The 18,115-nt window shown below is 44.9% G+C and overlaps 1 protein-coding gene across 7 annotated transcripts in view; it reads left to right on the top strand.

The window, feature by feature from the left end:
* Positions 1-18,115, top strand: part of Acad10 (acyl-CoA dehydrogenase family member 10) — a 42,615-nt gene that overhangs the window by 11,119 nt on the left and 13,381 nt on the right. For 5 of the 7 annotated variants that reach the window (XM_020177916.2, XM_020177913.2, XM_020177914.2 and 2 more), the window contains 10 exons: positions 111-259; positions 2,523-2,717; positions 3,834-3,992; positions 4,868-5,027; positions 6,602-6,743; positions 8,429-8,497; positions 10,479-10,660; positions 11,599-11,749; positions 15,303-15,448; positions 17,441-17,614. In XM_020177916.2, the coding sequence (XP_020033505.1) occupies positions 111-259; positions 2,523-2,717; positions 3,834-3,992; positions 4,868-5,027; positions 6,602-6,743; positions 8,429-8,497; positions 10,479-10,660; positions 11,599-11,749; positions 15,303-15,448; positions 17,441-17,614 (1,527 nt within the window). The remainder of the gene's footprint in view (positions 1-110; positions 260-2,522; positions 2,718-3,833; positions 3,993-4,867; positions 5,028-6,601; positions 6,744-8,428; positions 8,498-10,478; positions 10,661-11,598; positions 11,750-15,302; positions 15,449-17,440; positions 17,615-18,115) is intronic. The other 2 variants (XM_074061185.1, XM_074061186.1) reach the window with 2 other exon arrangements.

The raw sequence follows: 18,115 nt of genomic DNA, 5'->3' as shown, positions 1-18,115 counted from the left end.
TTCTGAGCGCCACAGTGATGTCCTTGGAACTGGTATGACAATTCCCCTGGGCTTCCCAAGCCCCAGCCGTTTGTCCTGTGTTTCATTTTTGGATATTTTGCTTCCTACAGAATGGGAGGTACAGAATCATATCCCCTCCGGAACTGTACTGAAGGCCTTAATAGAAGGTGGTGAAACTGGGCCCTGGGTGAGATTTATGAGAGGAGAAGTAACAACTGAGGCTTTCTTACAAGAATTTGGGAGACTTTGCTCTGAATTAGTAAGTGATAAAGACACTTGCATTTCTTCATTATTCCCTTTTGCTTTGAATATGGTTGTAAAATTTACCCAGAAGTTGGTTAAATTGAAAATAAAGCGAAAACCCAATAACCCATTATATGTTTTCAAGCTATTGATTCCATCTCTAGGGGCTCAACTTATACATTAATAAATAATTAATTAAAAATATTCTTTCCTCTGAGCCATCTGCATAATGGCTTTGATCTGAAAGCTTATTAAATCAATAACAATATTGAACATTTTCTCTGCTGTGCATTATTCTAAGCATTCTATTTATATAAACTCATTTAACCTTTGCATAACTCTACTAAAATATACTTTAAAATGTAACAGGAAGAGAAGTCCGGTGGGTGGATGGTGGCACACAATGTGACTTAATGCCACTGAACTGTACACTTAAAAATGGCTAAAATGGTAAAGCTTATGTTCTGCATATTTTCCACAATTAAAAATATATAAGTGCTGGGTGTCAGTGGCTCATGCCTGTAATCCTAGCTACTCAGGAGGCAGAGATCAGGAGGATCAAGGTTCAAAATCAGACTGGGCAAATAGTTCGAGAGACCCTATCTTGAAAAAACCCTTCACAAAAAAGGACTGTCAGAGTGGCTCAAAATGTAGACCCTGAGTTCAAACCCCAGTACTAAAAAAAAAAGAAAAAAAGATGACAAATGATATGATTCCATTAATATGGAATGCCAGGGTACTCAAATCTACAGATGCAGAAAGTAAGAGGAGAGGTTTTCTAGAACTAGGGATTATGGTGTTGGAAGAAAATGAGGACATTGCTAATGAGTGCCATTTCTCTTTAGGGTAATAAAAGTGTTCTGAAATTGATTGTGATGGTTGCACGACAATATACATTGACTTTGTATACTTTTTTTCTTTCTTTCTTTCTTTATTTTGTGGTACTGGGGCTTGAACTGAAGGCCTACACCTTGAGCCACTCCACCAGCCCTTTTTTGTGATGGGTTTTTTTGAGATAGAGTCTTGTGAACTATTTACCCTGGCTGGCATGCAACTGCTATCCTCTTGATCTCTGCCTCCTGAGTAGCTAGGATTATAGGCGTGAGCCACCAGTGCCTGGCCAGCTTGTATACTTTAAATAGGCAAACTAAATGGTATGTTAATTATATTTCAGTAAAGTTGTTATAAAATATATGTGCATACATAAAATACCAGACTTGCCTTTGCAGATTTTGATAGATAATGAGAGTTTTCAGAACCAACACAACTTGAAATTGAAAACAAAATTAGGCTGAGAATGTCAGTCAGTGGGAAAGCACTTGCCTCATATGTGTAAGGCCCTGGGTTCAATCCCTAGACCCACACATACACAAAAAGGATCAGAACTAAAGTTCATCATGGTCATGCAGAGCACATGATTAAATGCCTTCCAGATCATTAAAAATAAACTGTGTGTTTAATGCATCCTCTTGTGACATTCTGGCTTTTTAAAAATTGTCAGTCCGTGACTGGAATAATTTTTCATTTTTTAAGGTAACTATAATATAGATGCTTAGTCAATTCTTTTTTTGTTTGCTTTTTGGTGGGACAAGGGTTTGAACTCAGGGCCTTGAGCTTGCAAAGCAGGCACTCTACCACTTGAGCCACACCACCAGCCCCCATGCCTGGAATAAAGAACTCATGTAACTGTGGTATTTATGTACATGGCCCTATTCTTTACTCATTGTGACTCTAAGTCTTTTTTTGTTGGTGGTGGTGGTACTGGGATTTGAACTTGGGCCCTCATGTTTTCTAGGCAGATGTTCTAACACTTGATTCAAGCCCCCAGTTCGTTTTTTTCTTTTAGATTTTTGATACAGTGTCTTGCTGTATAGCCAGGTTGGCCTTGAATTCAAGATCCTCCTGCTTCTACCTCCCTAGTACTGTGATTACAGGCTTGAACTCCCATGCCTGTTCTAAGTCAGTTTTAAAAACTCACATGTAGCCAGGTATCTTGGCATACCTCTACTGTCCCAACCACTCAGGAGGCTTAGACAGGAGGATCCTTTGAGCCCAGGTATTTGGGGTTGATCTGGACACCAGAGTGAGGCCCTGTCTCAAAAAGCAAACACAATCTCACAAATCATACATGGAATTTGGCACATAGGCAAACAAGCCAGTGGCCCGGGCCCTGAAAACCAGGTGGCAATAGGAAGCCAGGAATGGATTCTGTCTGGTGAGTCATGAAGACTTCTCATGCTAATGACTTCAGGTTCTTCTCTCCCCTTTCCTGTTTGTAGTCAGAGACCTCCGTGCCTGTGGACTCCTTTTTCTCTTTGCTGACCAGTAAGCGAGTGGCAAAGCAGTTCCCGGTGATGACTGAGGCCATCTCTCACATTCGGGCAAAAGGCCTTCAAACTGCAGTCTTGAGCAACAATTTTTATCTTTCCAATGGGAAAAGCTTTTTGCCCCTGGACCGGAAACAGTTTGATGTGGTAAGCCCAGGCGATGAATAGAAACAGGTGTGCACTGGTGCTTCAGGGTGCACCATTAAAAGCTGCCCGTTTGCAGCTCTGGAGTCAATGATGTGACTAAGTTAGGCTTAGATGTAACAGGTCGCAATAGAGCTTTTAAAAGTTTTATTGTGCTCTGACAGGGCTAAACATTTATGGGATTTGATAAATGATTGGAACATGAGCCTTAGAGACCACATTTACATTCTGAATTTGAACCTTAGGTTATACCTAGCAAAAACATCTCCATAAGCCCTCTTGGGTTTTTGTTTTGTTTTGTTTTTGGTGGTAGTGGTGTACTGAAGGCCTCGTGTTTGGTAAGTAGGCACTCTATGACTTGAGCCACTCCACCAGTCCTTTTTTGTGATAAGTATTTGTGACCTGTTGGCCCGGGCTGGCTTCAAACCGTGATCCTCCTGATCTCTGCCTCCCAAGTACATAGGAATATAGGTGTGAGACCCCATGAGATGCAGTGAGGGATCTCAGATTCTGTTTGTGGCTTTCTCTTGTCACATGGCCTTGGATCCCTTCAGTGAAATGTGCAGCTTTTCTACTGTGTAACCACATGTGACATTAACAAGGGCCTTGTTAGTTTGGAACTCACTCAAGGTTCCCTTTAAGTTTCTTGTAACCACTAAGCTAGATAAGAAAGTGTTATTATTCCCATTTAATGATGAGATTGGGGCCAGTTGTTTGTACAGGGCCATGGTGTCTGACCCAGAGCTGTGATTTCTCAAGTTTGTCAAGCCCAGGTTGTGACCCAGAATCTCCCAACTTAAGAAGGCAGCATCATTCTATATCACAGCCCTCTTTCTTTCCTTTTTTTTTTGGGGGGGGGAGGAGCGGGTGATGGTGGAGAGAATTGAGACAGGGTCTTGCTATGTAGCCCAAGCTGCCCTTGAACTGGTGATCTTCCTGGCTCAGTCTCTCAAGTGCTGGGATTACAGACATGCACCACCATGCTCAATTTATCACAGCATTCTTAAGTTACTTGTTTTAATAACTCTCAATGTCTCATTTCTGCTTTTTCTCTAAAAAAATATATCAGGGTAAGTGTGGGAGCTCCACCTTTAGGAACCCCCCTCTCTCCTCCCTTAGGTGGTGGAGTCCTGCATGGAAGGCATCTGTAAGCCAGACCCTAGAATATACCAGTTGTGCTTGGAGCGGCTCGGCCTGCAGCCTTCCGAATCCATCCTTCTGGATGACCTTGGACCAAATTTAAAAGCAGCTGCCAGCCTTGGCATTCACACCATCAAGGTCACTGTCACTGGTTTGTGAGCCCTTCTGTGCACCAGGACTTAGTGCAAACATCTCTGTGTGGTCTTTACACGTCTGCAGCTATACGTTTCCATAGTGACTTCCCCTGCCTTTCCATAGTCGCCTCATTTTTCACTAATGATGAGATCTACGAGAGAAGCTGCTTGTATTTGCAGTGGCAGGCAAGACAAACCTGTGTGAAGAAGGCCGTTTGAGAAAGGAGCTGCAGGTGAAGGCATTTGAGGTGGTGCTCAGACTGGCCAAGCGATGTTTTTTTAGGTAGAGTCCTGGGATACCCCAGGACATGGCTGTGAAGCACAGAAGCCAAGTGACAGGGGTCACAGGCCAGCTTTCTGTGTTAGAGGTTTTCATTGTTGAGCTGACAAATGGAGGGACAGACCAACACTGCAGCACAGGCTTCTGCCCTCTGCACAAAATGTATTTTTTCTTTTTTGAGACAGGATATTTTATTTTATCTATTTATCTATCTGTCTGTCTATCTGTCTGTCTGTCTGTCTATCTATGTTGGTTTTTTGAAAAACAGTCTTACAATGTAGCCCAGGTTGGCCTGAAACTCACGATGCTCCTGGTTCAGCTTCCCAATGGCTGTGATTACAAGTGTGCACCACCAGGCTCAGCTTATTGTGAACTCTTACACAGCGCTCTTCCATGCAGTAGATAGTTCAGTGTGGTTAGGAATTAAATGGAAGAGAAAGTCATTCTGCTTCCTTGTTAGCTGAGAGTCCTGGCTCCAGTGGCCTCCCCTAAAGAACTGAACCCATGGGCATTTCCCTGTAAGGAGTGGCCCTAGTAGAAACTGGCAGAGAAGAGGCCAGAGCTGACAGACACATGGTTGGGATTCTCTTTGAAACCAGGTTGATGATCCAGAAACTGCAGTGAAGGAATTGGAAACTCTTCTGGGTTTTCCCTTGCGCAAGGGGATTCCCAACACTCGCCCTGTGAGGAAGACCATGGAAATCCCAAAGGATGCCTTGGAGAAGTACCTCAAAGATGTGCTGCGGCTCCGAGCCACAGGTATGGCAGCCTTTCAGTTTGCTTCTCACTTTCAAACCCGATCAACCAGGCTGGAGAGAAAGGCGACGTGGTGAGAAAAATGGCCTTCAAGCCTGGCAGGTCTGAGTACTACTTTCAGTGTTGCTTGGGGACAAGCATTAACTCCCTTTTTTATTGATCCACAAGAGTACACCTGTCCCCCACCCCCATTATCCACTTCAGAGTTTGGGATGGCAGCACCCACCTACAGATGGCTGCTGGGGAGGGAGAACTTGGGAATTGCAGTTTGTGCTCAGGGGCATTTGAGTATTTCTAATTCTTTTGAGACAACAGCCTGTTTTATGAAGGTATCTTAAAAGTTGCATGATTTGAACCAGGTGCCACTGACTCATGCCTGTAATCCCAGCTACTGAGGAGGCAGAAACTGGAAGGTTTACGGTTCAAGGCCAATCCAGGCAAATATTCATGAGATCCCATCTCCAAAATAACCAGAGCAAAATGGATTGGAGGTGTGGATCAAGTGGTAGAGTGCCTGCTTTGCAAGTGTGAAGCCCTGAGTTCAATCCCCAGTCCCACAAAAAAAAACCTTGCATGATTTTAAAGAGCAACAAATTGACCCAACTTTTTAAAGATTCCTCTCTCATTCTTCACATTTCACCCTCAGAAAAACAGGTGCCTTGTGAGCTTTTGAAGAGAATTCCACCTGGTGACAAAGCTTTGCCTCATCCACTCGATCCTTATAAACTTTCACTTATTGTTTTTTTCTTTCTGGTGGTACTAAGGTCTGAACTCAGGGCCTCATGCTTGCTAGGCAGGTGCTCTACCACTTGAGCCACTCTGCCAGCCCATAAACTTTTATTTATGGACTTTTATGCTAGCATATCTTACAGTGGTTGGGTTCTTGGTAGCGCCTCCAAAAAGTTGAAGGGTCCGTGGGACCAGGCTGACCCCTGTTCTGGCCAGCTCTCCTGAGTGTGTGAAACAAATCTACATGGAGTTCAGCTTTGTCCTGACGCTGAGGTTGAATTAGGTCCACCTCCGCCAGGAGCTCACAAGGGAGCCACAGCATGCAGCTAGCAGGGTGGAAAAACGCACCTCCCACAAGCAGCTTTGGCTTGAGCTAAAGGCCTCTGACAGCTCCTTTCGGCTGTCATAGCAGGGTTAGGCATTGTGTGACTGAGTAAGGGTGAGGGACACATGGGGTGCTTTTCACCCTTGGTTGTAAAGCATCCATATGGCCAGATGTGCTCTGTTCATGAGAAGGTGATGGAGTGGAAAGGAAGTGGCTTTTTTTCTTTTTTGTCTTTTTTGGCAGTACTGGGGTTCGAACTTAGGGCCTCATGCTTTCTAAGCAGGTGCTTTATCACTTGAGCCATGCCCCCAGCCCAGGAATTGGCCTTTGCTACACTGTAACAGCATGTGTTTAGAAACTGGTGGATGTGCCTGCCAGGGATGCTCAGTAGAGGTGGTACCCAGGGAGGAGGGGCTTTTCTGCCACTGCATCCCAGGTGAGGCCATTCTGCATCCTGAAGCAGGAAGGAGCATCGCCCCAGACCTGGCCCAGCTGTGATTTGAGTGTCATTTCATACTTGCAGGCCCTTTGGAACTCCTTCAGTTTGATCATGGACAGTCAAATCCCACTTACTACATCAGGCTGGCTGATCGTCAGCTGGTTCTGAGGAAGAAACCCCCTGGGACACTCCTTCCATCTGCTCATGCAATAGAGAGAGAGTTCAGGTAAGATCTCAGGGGCCAGGGGATGCTTGCTGGTGCTTGCCCACCAGACCTCCACAGTGTGCAGGTGCAGCCCTAAGCTGACAGGTGAGTATCTAAGAGCCTGAGATGTTTAAAACAGCAAGGGTGAATTTCCACATTATTTCAGATAGGAATACGAGACCATTTTTTGTTTTTCATTTTTGTTTTGAGATCTTCATATGCTTCCCAGGCTAATCTGTGACTCCTTGCCTTGGCCTCCCAACTACCTAATTTTATTTAAGTTTGTCTTCTCTTTGTATACTTAAATCTGTAAGACAATGCATTTTTTAAGAACCTTTAGAAGAAAAAAGACAGGATCAATACATCTTAAGTCTTAAAGACTTTTGTTTTGACAGTGCTGAGGATCAAACCCAAGGCTTTGTACACCCCAGGCAGACACTTTACCTCTGAGCTACATCCTCAACTCCAGGACTTTCTTGGTTTTGTTTTGTTTATGTTTTTGATAGGGATCTGGCTTTGTTGTCCAGGCTGGCCTAGAACTTACTATGCTCCTACCTCAGTCTCTTCAGTGCTGTGATTATAGGTATGGGCTATCCCACTAGCTACACCCAGGGCTTTTGGATGGGTGCAAAGCCGTGGGCGAGCTCTAGAATGGGCTTGCTTGGGAAAGTCCCCTTCTTTCTCTTGTTTCTCACTGCGGCCTGTTATGCTCTACATAGGAAAGATGCAGTCACAATATGACATCAGCTCCTGGTCCCTCCTCCTTCTCCATGTGCTCTGCCTCCTCTGGACTGTTGAGTTCCTACAATCTGACTTGTCCAGATTTGTCAGGGATGGCTGACTAATGACCATGAAACCTTAGGGACTACGCAGGGGAGGAAAGCTGTAGCTAGTTAATATTTACAAAGATGTGCCTGTGTAGTAGCAGGTGTATTAGACACCCCAAAACTGTGACAATGCCGCCCTCTTTTCTGTGCATCCTGTTTATGAGCTCTCTCAGAGAGCAGTTCCCAGAGGTACCGAGGAATTTTGGACTGCAGGAATGTCACCCAAAATATCCAGGAATGCACACTGTACTAAAAAATGAGCTGTACTTGAGCATGATACATAATATGGCATCAGGAGAATCATGGTTTGAAGCCAGCAGGGCAAATAGTTCTCTCAACCCTGTGTCAAAAAAAACCTTTACAAAAAAGGACTGGTGGAGTGGCTCAGGGTGTGGGCCCTGAGTTCAAGCCCAGTACCGCAAAATAAATAAATAAATAAGTGGTGTGTCCCTATAATCCCAGCTCATAGAAGGGCTTAGGTAGGAGGATCATGGTCTGAGGCTATCCCTACACGAAAAAAATGTGAGACCCTACCTACCTAAAACATAGCTAAAGCAAAACAGGGCTGAGGGTGTGGTTCAAGTGATAGAGCACCTGCCTAGCAAGCCCAAGGCCCTGAGTTCAAACCCCAGTACTGCCCCCCAAAGTAGAAATACTGTAATTAGTGCATGTTTGTGTGTGTGTGTGTGTGTGTGTGTGTGTGTGTGTGTATTGCATTGCGAGGGGATCAAACCCAGGACCTCGTGCATGCTTGGCAAGCCTCCTACCTCTGAGCTACATCCCAGCCCCAGTGTACTATTTTTTAAATTGGAAAAATAATTACAAGAAAATCTCATCAGTTCTACACACAGTTTTGGGCATTTTTATTTGTTCTGGCAGGATAATGAAAGCCCTTGAAAATGTTGGAGTACCTGTCCCCACAGTCCTTGACTTCTGTGACGATTCAAGGTAACATTCACATGTATTTTTGCCATTGCATATTGAAGCTACAGGACAGAAAAGCCTGTTTACTGACCCAAATTTGTTAGGGTTGGAGAGAAAAGAAACTCTCCAGCAGCTTAGAGGCTCTTTAAGTTATCCTGAAACATGAAGCAGGCCTGCCTAAGGGGGATGGGTAGAAAATAGCCTGTTTAGCATTTTAAAAATATATATTTACCTAGTTTTGTGTTGTTTATTTAATTTAATTTTTATTGTGGTCTTTCTAAACTGTTTTAAGTTGCATCATAACCTGCTTTTTTGAGTCTATTTTTTTCCCTCAACTTTTAAATTATAAGTATTTTGAAACATACAGAAAAGTTCAAAGGAGAAAAAAATAGTCTAATAAGCACCTACTTACATGTCATCTGGATTAACACCTTGTTACTACTTGCCACACTTGCTTTTGACGACTGAGAGGAGGGACCTGTGTGTGTGTGCTATATGTCTCACACATTCGTAAATGGCCTTTTCTGAGGCTTTTGAAGTAAGTTACAGACAGCTCACATCTCTTCCAAATTTACAATGACGTCACCACTATCACATCTAAGACAATTAACAGTAGTTCTTGGGAGGTGTCCATGAGGGATTGTTTCCAGGATGCCCCAATATACCAAGTCCCTTACACGAAATGCCACAGTCTTTGCACAGAACCCATGCATGTTGTCCTGTGTACCTTAAATCATCCCTACATGACTTCCAGTACCTCTCACAATATAGGTGATACATAAGTGGTTGTCATACTGTATTACTTAGGAATAATGACAAGAAAAAAATCTATACATGTTCAGTACAGTTGCAGTTTTTCCAAATATTATTGATCAATGATTGGTTGAATCCATGGGTGCAGGACACATGAATATAGACAGCTGACTGTACTTTAATAATATTACTTAATATTATTAAATAATATTCAAATTTCTCTAATTATATCAATTTTTTTTTTTGCAGTACTGGGGTTTGAACTCAGGCCTACACCTTGAGTCACTCTGCCAGCTCTTTTAAATGATGGGTTTTTTCAACAGGATTTCCCAAAACTATTTGTCTATGATCCTCCTGATCTCTGCCTCCTAAGTAGCTAGGATTACAGGTGTGAGCCACCAGCGCCCAATCCAGTTTTTTTTTTTTTGTAAAGACAGGGTCTTGTTATATAGCTCAAGCTGGCCTGGGACTCAAAGTCCTCCTGCTTCGGGAGGATTACAGGCATGTACCACCATGCCCGGCACCCAGGAAAGTCTTTTATAACAGCTTTTCAAGTCAGGACAAACATTTATAATGATAGAATTTTCAAAACTACTCTTTAGAATAGTAAAACTAATTTCTAGTCAGAACTAACAGGTCCATCAGTGACCTCTTGGTAGGTCACTCAATACTAATCAGGATGGCATAGGCGCCAGTAATTTAAACAGTGGTAAAAATCGCATCAGTAACAAGAAGGGATGTTTATTGACTCTTACTGGAACCTGACATCATCCCAGGCACTCTGTATATTTGATCCCTTGGTTCTGACAGCTACCCTTTGAAGTAGGCATGTTTTATAGATTAAACAACAAAGTTCAGAGAGGTTTAGTAAGTCTCTTAGCAGTTACACTGCTAGTAACTGGCGTAGGTGGGAGTTAAACCTAGTTCTATACAGTTCCAAAACTCCCATTTTAACTATGCCGCTTTGTGTGTTAGGACACTTAAAACTCATTCCCCTGCTTCTGCAGCAGGCTGAGGAGGAGAGAGAGCATGCTGGCTAAGAAATATAGACAGGTGCATGTGTGTACATATGTATCTTTGGGGGAGGGGTACTTCAAATGCCCTGTGCTTATGTGCAAAGGAACCAGGAAACATCCATTATGTCCAGGAAGAACTGAGCTCTTCCCAGTACCCAAACCATGTGCTCAGAACAGAGCAGACAGCTTGCCACTGTCTGTGTTGGGTCCCTGACACCCATCTGTGTCCTTCCCAGTGTCATTGGCACCCCCTTCTACTTGATGGAGTACTGCCCAGGCCTTATCTACAAAGACCCCTCCCTGCCAGGCTTGGAACCCAGCCAGAGACGAGCCATATACTCTGCCATGAACAGAGTGCTGTGTCAGATTCACAGTGTGGACCTGCAGGCTGCTGGCCTGGACAGCTATGGGAAGCAAGGTGAGCCAGGCCATCTGTCCTCTGGCAGCTGTTGCCCCACCAGTGGCTCAGCTCTACCAGTAGGGTCCGGATGGTGAGGTGTTAACTGCCAGGCAGCTGTTAAGTGTTGGGTGGACTTTGCTCTTGCCTTCGGAGCCCAGGCTAATCTTAGTGGAGATCTGTTTACTGCACATTTGGTCCTGGAGTACATCCCATCATGGACTTGGAGAATCTCTTCTTCTTGTAACTTTGGGTTTTTTTGTGTGTGGTACTGGGATTTGAACTCAGGGCCTCACACTTGTTAGGCAGGTGCTCTACTGCTTGAGCCACTCCACCAGCTGCTTTTTTTTTAATGTATGAATTTCAGTTGTTCCTCATCCTTGTCAGCATTTAGTGTTTTTGTTGTCCTTTTTTTATTTTTGAGACAGGGTCTCACTACAGTGCCCGGCCTGGCCTTGAATTTGCTGGGCCAAGTGATCGTCCTGTCTCAGCCTCCTGAGTAGCTGGGAGCCAGGTGTTTTACGTATTTATTCTCCCAGCAGCTCATCTCGAGCACCATTTCAAGATGAGGAAAATTAAGCACAGAAGGTTAATTAATTTGCCTGAGATCACACAACAGACAACATGGATTCAGACTGCAGCAGTCGGCTGCAGAGTTCCTGCTCTTAGTCAACCCCTGTTGTTTAGCCACAAAGGGATTCAGTAAAGGCTATTAGGATGCTCAGGTGGTCTCCACAAGGGTCAGGGAGCAGGCTTGAAGGCCATGTGTTAGAGAATAGCATCCAGGCCACATGGAACCAGCCAAGGTAAAACAGCTGGTGGGCAAGAGAATCATGGGAAATAGCCAAGTACCACGAGTATGTTCAAAGATGCAGGACCACCACAGAGCATTTCTGAGAGTCTCAAAGCCTGTGGAGGCTGTTGGCATGACGGCCATGTTCTAATCCTCTTCCCCTCAGGGGACTACCTTCCCCGCCAGGTGCAGACCTGGACCAAGCAGTACCGAGCTGCAGAAACCAGCACCATCCCGGCAATGGAGAGGCTCATCCATTGGCTGCCACTCCATCTTCCCAAACAACAGAGGACCACGGTGGTGCATGGGGACTTCAGGTAGTCACAGCCCGGGGGCTGAACATTAGATGTGAAAAATGGCTGAAGGGGAAATGAAGCAGTGGGTCTGAGTGCATCTTATTCCCATTATAAATGGAATAAAGACCTCCTTCCCACCCCCCCAAGATAGGCTCTCACAAACTATTTGTCTAGTCTGGCTTCTAAACATGATCCTCCTGATCTCTGCCTCCTGAATAGCTAGGATTACAGGCGTGAGCCACCGGCGCCTCGTTTATAAACTCCCTTTAAAGTCAGACTTTCTCAGCCTTGACACTGGAACAGTCTTTTGTTGGAGGGCTTCTTGTAGGATGTCAAGCTTCACACCGGTTTCTACTGATTAAAGGCCAGCAGCCCCTCCCCCCAAGTCATGGCTGTCAAAACTGCCTCAGACATTGTCCCACACTGTGCTCTGGAAAGAAAGAATCCCTCTGGTGAGAACCGATGTTTGAAGATCAGGTGGAACAAAGGCACCTCTCCCCCATGAGGCTGGTGTGGACGTTGGCCTTGCATCCAGAGTAAAGGGTCCCTGTGATGCACACTGAGTCTGGAGCCTGGCTGAAACCAGAACCTGACTGTGCCATGCATGGGGCCAGGGATCCTGCTTAATCTTCCCATCTCTGCTCTGAACGAAGCCTGGATGCACTGGGGCAGCTTTCACAGGGCTCTGTTTCCCAGCAGTACTTGGAGGGTACTTTGGATACGCATGGCTTATTTGGGTCCCTGATCCATTTGGTAGTTTTACCCATCCTGGGGATCTGTGCCTTTTATTTTCTTTTGTTTTGTTTACTTACTTACTTATTTTGGTTCTGGGGTTGGATCCACACCTCATGCAAGCTCTGCCACTGAGCTATACCCCAGGCCCAACTGTGCCTTTTGAACAAAGCTAGACAGTAAAGGCTAATTCTTTGCTTTTCAAATTAGATTGGCTTTTCTTCACAGACTTGACCTGTGTCACTCACTCCCACTCCTTCCTTCAGCCACCTTTAGTAGTTGCCCTGAATCCGAGAGCAAAAATCTGAGCTTTGTCTCAGTTACATCTCCATCTGCAGTAGTGGAACCCGTTTGTGCTTGCACCAGTCTCTGACTGACTGGGCCACATCAGGTCCTCCACATTGCCTAGAACTTGTCATGCAGCTGGGCTGCAGCTGACCCCTCTTCCATCTTCTCACACCTACCCCATGGCACTCTTCTTGCCATGTAATCCTTCCCTTTGGTGGGGAAGACTGGCAGAGGGTCTTTATGCTATTAGCCATAATAACTGCTCCACTGACCTTGTTTTTTGCCTCTTGTTTGCCCCTCAGGCATCCACAAATGGGATTCAGTACAAGAGTAGGAAGGAGACATCAGTGAGGTCTTCAAGCCTAGTCCTCAGCTGTACTAAAGTACAATATTGTCCATGATGACACTTTCAGGAGAGGCATCCCCTGATTTTAGAGGGCATGAGTGACTTCCTGACCAACACGTTCCAAAAATATTTCCAACTGATGTTAGATGGAAGAACATTCCCTCCTCAGACAGTCAATGGCAGGAACATGAACAGTTACAACTGCCTTGAAAAGTAATAGCCAGTAACATAGAAAGCAAGAACATGCTACAACCTGGAATCCCATGTCTACAGGAGCATTCACACCTGTGCACCAGGAGACTGCAAAGATGTGAATTTTGAGCTGGGCACGGGTGGCTCACACTTGTAATCCTAGCTACTCAGGAGGCAAAGATCAGGAGGATCACGGTTCAAAGCCAGCCCTGACAAATAGTTCGAGATACCCTATTTCAAAAACACCCAACATGAAAAAGGGCTGGCAAAGTGGCTTCAGTGGTAGAGTGCCTCCCTAGCAAGTGTGAGGCCCTGAGTTTAATCCCCAATACCACCAAAAAAAAAAAAAAGCATTAAATGCCATGTATGGTTTATAGGTACATGCAAAGCTAAGAGAAATACATAAATATCTGAGATTAATGCTTGCTTCAAGGTAGCATTTATCTTTGAGGAAGGCAAGGGAGGGACAGTATGGAGGCCATAGCTAAATTTGTAATGTTTAGTGTTTAAAAACTTGAAGGAAATGTAACAAAGAAGTAGATATCACATCTGTTAAATATGGAAGATGGGCACATGGGTTTCTGTTTATCATTCTCTGTATTTTTCTGCATGTTAGGTTATTAATTTCCTTTTTTTTTTATTTGTAATTGGTTGAGACTGGGGTTTGAACTAAGGGCTTTACGTTTACAAAGCAGACACTCTACCACTTGAGCCATACCTCCAGTCCATTTTTTACTCTGGTTTTTTTTTTTTTTTTTTGATAGTAATGGCAAAAAAAAGTGTGAACTCAGGGCCTCACACTTGCTAGGCAGGTGCTCTACCACTTGAGGCACTCTGCCAGCCCTTTTAGTGCTGGGTATTTTTGAGATAGGGGTCTCGCAAACTGTTTGCCCGGGTTGGGTTCAAACCATGATCCTCCTGAGTAGCTAGGATTACAGGCATGAGCCACCAGTGCCTGGCAATTATTCTTTTTTTGTTGTTGTTGTTACTGGTTTTGAACTCAAGGCCTACACGTTGGGTCACTCCACCAGCCCATTTTTGTGATGGGTTTTTTTGAGATAGTGTCTCTATTTGCCTGAGCTGGCTTCCAGCCGAGATCCTCATCTCTGCCTCCTGAGTAGCAAGGATTACAGACGTGAGCCACTGGTGCTGGCTCAGTTTTTCTTGCACTAGAACCCTGGCAGGAAACAGGACTCAAAGAGGCCATTTGAGGGGAGTTTGACACGGGGTACAGCCTGGTGTAGAAGAACCAAGAACAGCCTGGAGTGGGAGTGCCAAGGCTAAAGTGTTCTCACTGTTACTACTATATACCAGACTGCTGAGGCTGTGACAGGAATTACTGTGCTCACCACTGCACCAGTTCACAGGACTGAGTGGCTCCATGGCAGGGGCTGGATTCATCTGCAGGCTAACTGGCACGTAGCTCTGGGGCAGAGGAGATGGTAGCAGCTGGGCTCCTCAGGCCGCTCTGTCGCTTGTGGTTTCCCAAGTTCTCCCCAGCATGCTGACTTCTTATTTGGCAGCTCAGGGCTCAAGGAAGCAGACCCACATTCCTGACCTGGTCTAGACATGTCCCTCAGCATCATTTCCTTCTCTGAATTTGTTAGGAGCCAGGTGCTTTGAGGAGTGAGGAATTAGACTTGACCTTTTCCTTCTGTGGCTGGAGACTTGTTTTAGAACTATCAGAACCCAGAAAGGGCAGCTGTGTGGAAAGGGCTCCATGGCCAGAGCCATGACCTTCAGGACAGGAATTCAGCCACCCCTCAGCCATCTGCAGAGAAGGAGCTGTGGCAATTCGTAGCCAGGCCCCTTCCCATCTTCCACTGGTGCCCTGACTGACTGGCTCCAGGTGGAAGTCAGAGCTTGGAGGGTATAGTCCATGCATCTCAGGTTCCTGGTATACAGAGCCAGCAGTGTGGGGAGTGAGCCTGGAGGGGCAGATTGACCTGCCATCGCAGAGTGTGCCCTATTGGTCAATGTTCTTAGAGCTGTCATCATTCTTCTGTGCCTCTTTAGGCTTGACAATCTGCTGTTTCATCCAGAGAAGGCTCAGGTGCTTGCTGTCCTGGACTGGGAACTTTCCACCTTAGGTGACCCCCTTGCTGATGTGGCCTACAGCTGCCTGGCCCACTACCTGCCGTCCAGTTTTCCCTTGCTGAGAGGTAGGAACCGTTCCTGGGACAGAGTGGTGGAGATGGCTCATTTCTCCCAAGTTTGGTGGAGCAAACTTGGCTGAGGTGGTTTGTGATTGGGCTGGGGCTGTGAAAATGCAGTCCTGTGATTCTGGTAGAAATAATGTCATTGGGGTGTGTTTCTATCACAGTGGGAATGATAGGCATAGTATGTGTGTTAGGTGAGTGTACACCGTGTAGACACCTCTGTGTTTTCAAAGAGCTGACTTCTACTTAATTTTAAATTAAGAAATTCAAGTGCTGGACACTGGTGGCTCACATCTGTAATCCTAGCTACTCAGGAGGCAGAGAGGAGGAGGATCACAGTTTGAGGCCAGTCCAGGTAAAATTAAAGTGAGACCCTGTCTCAAAAATACCTAACACACACCAAAAAAAAAAAAAAAAAAAAAGGACTGGCAGAGTGGCTCAAGTGGTAGAATAGTGCTTGCCTAGCAAGCGTGAGTTCAAACCCTAGTACAGCAAAAGAAAAAATGAAAAAAAAAAAAGAAAAAGAAATACAAGCTTGCTGTAAAAACATTAGAGCCCACAAAAACAAAAATTAGCTATCCGGGAGCTGGTGGCTGTAATTTCAGCTGAGTAGCTGTAATCCTAGCTACTCAGGAGGCAAAGATCAGGAGGACTGCAGTTCAAAGCCACCCAGGAAATAGTTCGAGAGACCCTATCTCAAAGAAACCCATCACAAAAAAGGGTTGGTAGAGTAGCTCAAGGTGAAGGCCCTGAGTTCAAACCCTAGTACCACATACAAAAAAGAAAAAAATCTCTTAGTCCCAGAGATAATTATTTGATGATGCTTCAGTATCTATCCTTGTTGTCCTTTCTTCTATGTGTATATGTACATTTTTAAACAAAAATGTATTTCTATATTTTTATGACTCAATTTTTTCCACTTCATTGTATACTTCAGAGATGTCTTCATATCATTAACTATTTTTTTGATGACTTAATTTTTAATGAATGACAGCATTGGATTTTTTCATGTATAGTTAAAATTCAGACATTTACTTCCTATGGGGATATTTAATTTCCCCTGAACCCCATAAAATAAAACATTGAACATCTTTGTAGCATTATCTTTGCTGAAATAAAAGGTGTCCTCCTAGGATCAATTCAAATCAGTAAAATTCTTCTTTTTTTTTTTTTTTTTTTTTTGGCAGTACTGGAGTTTGAACTCAGGGTCTTGTGCTTGTTAGGCAGGCCTCCTACCACTTGAGCTGCTCCCCCAGCCCGTTTTGCTTTGGTTATTTTTGAGATAAGGTCTTACTTTATGCCTGGGCTGGCCTGGACTTTGATCCTACTATTTATGCTTCCTGAATAACTGTGATGACAGGCATGTACCACTATACCCAGTTTTTATTGGTTGAGATGGGGTCTCGCAAACTTTTTGCCTGGGCTGGCCTTGAACCACAGTTTTCCTGATCTCTGCCTAGCTAGGATTACAGGCTTACAGGATTGCAGCTAGGACTACCAAGCTGCAAATCCGTGGAAATTCTCAATTTATTGTAATTTTTTTTTATAAGTTGGTGAGATTTCTCTTCCAATGCCTTTGTATGTGTGTCTGTGTGTGCTCACATGTGTGGTGGTAGGGATAGAACCCAGGGCCTCGTGCATGCTAACTAAGTGCTCTCCCACTGAGCTGAAGCCCCAGCCTCACCAGTTCCGTTTGTCATCGAGTGACTGCTCGAGGGAACTATGCATCCGCCAGGCCCTGTGGTCCAGGTGGAAATCAGGGTCACATTCCTGCTTTGCCGCTAATTTAGACTGAAACTTTTGAAATCCAATCTGTGAACAACGGCTCCATGCCTGGATCTCCAGCCATCTGGCAGAGGAAGAGCCACTGAAATCCTGAGCTACCTCCTTGAACTGGCTGTGAGACGAATTTCTGAGATCTTCAGAGTTGCGACACTTGCACACACGTAAGTGTGGACACTGACTGCCCAGGGATGCCTCTGTCTTTCACCTCAGGGTTTGGTGACCTGGACTTGACGCAACTGGGAATCCCCAGTGCGGAGGAGTACTTCAGGATGTACTGTCTTCATATGGATGTCCCTCCCATTGAGAACTGGAGCTTCTACATGGCCTTCTCCTTTTTCCGTGTGGCTGCAATCCTCCAGGGAGTGTACAAGCGCTCGCTCACAGGTAAGACAGCCAGCCTCAGCCAAGTGGCATAGAGGCTTTGCAGGGACTGATGTGGCCAGAATTCTATAACACTCAGTTAATTCAATCATCATAAAATTTTATAGATAGATTGTGTATTCTTTTATGCATTCTAGATTTCTTTCTTTCTTTTTTTTTTTTTTGGCAAGCATGAAGCCCTGAGTTCAAACCCCAATGCTGCCAAAAAAAAAAAATGTCTTGGTGCATGTATTAAAAAATGATGGTAAGAGAGTGCTCTCTGGCACTCAATCAGCTGGTGCTGGTTGTTCACCCAGGCAAAATGGTGCCTAAAAATAGGCCATTTGCCTGCCAGCTGTGACACTGTCATTCAGACTTGTAGGGTAGTGAGGACAGTGCAGGACATCTCCCAGCCCATTGGTGCAGCAGAAGTGATTTGGGGAAAAGCAGAGGTAACAAGCAGAAGGCAGGCAGACCTGAGTTTGACTTCCAGTCCCTGCAATTCTCAGGTTCCTCACCGACTGC

Source organism: Castor canadensis, chromosome 18 (genome assembly GCF_047511655.1).
Source record: "Castor canadensis chromosome 18, mCasCan1.hap1v2, whole genome shotgun sequence".
Taxonomy (NCBI): Eukaryota; Metazoa; Chordata; class Mammalia; order Rodentia; family Castoridae; genus Castor; species Castor canadensis.
This window is presented reverse-complemented; position numbering and strand designations above follow the sequence as displayed.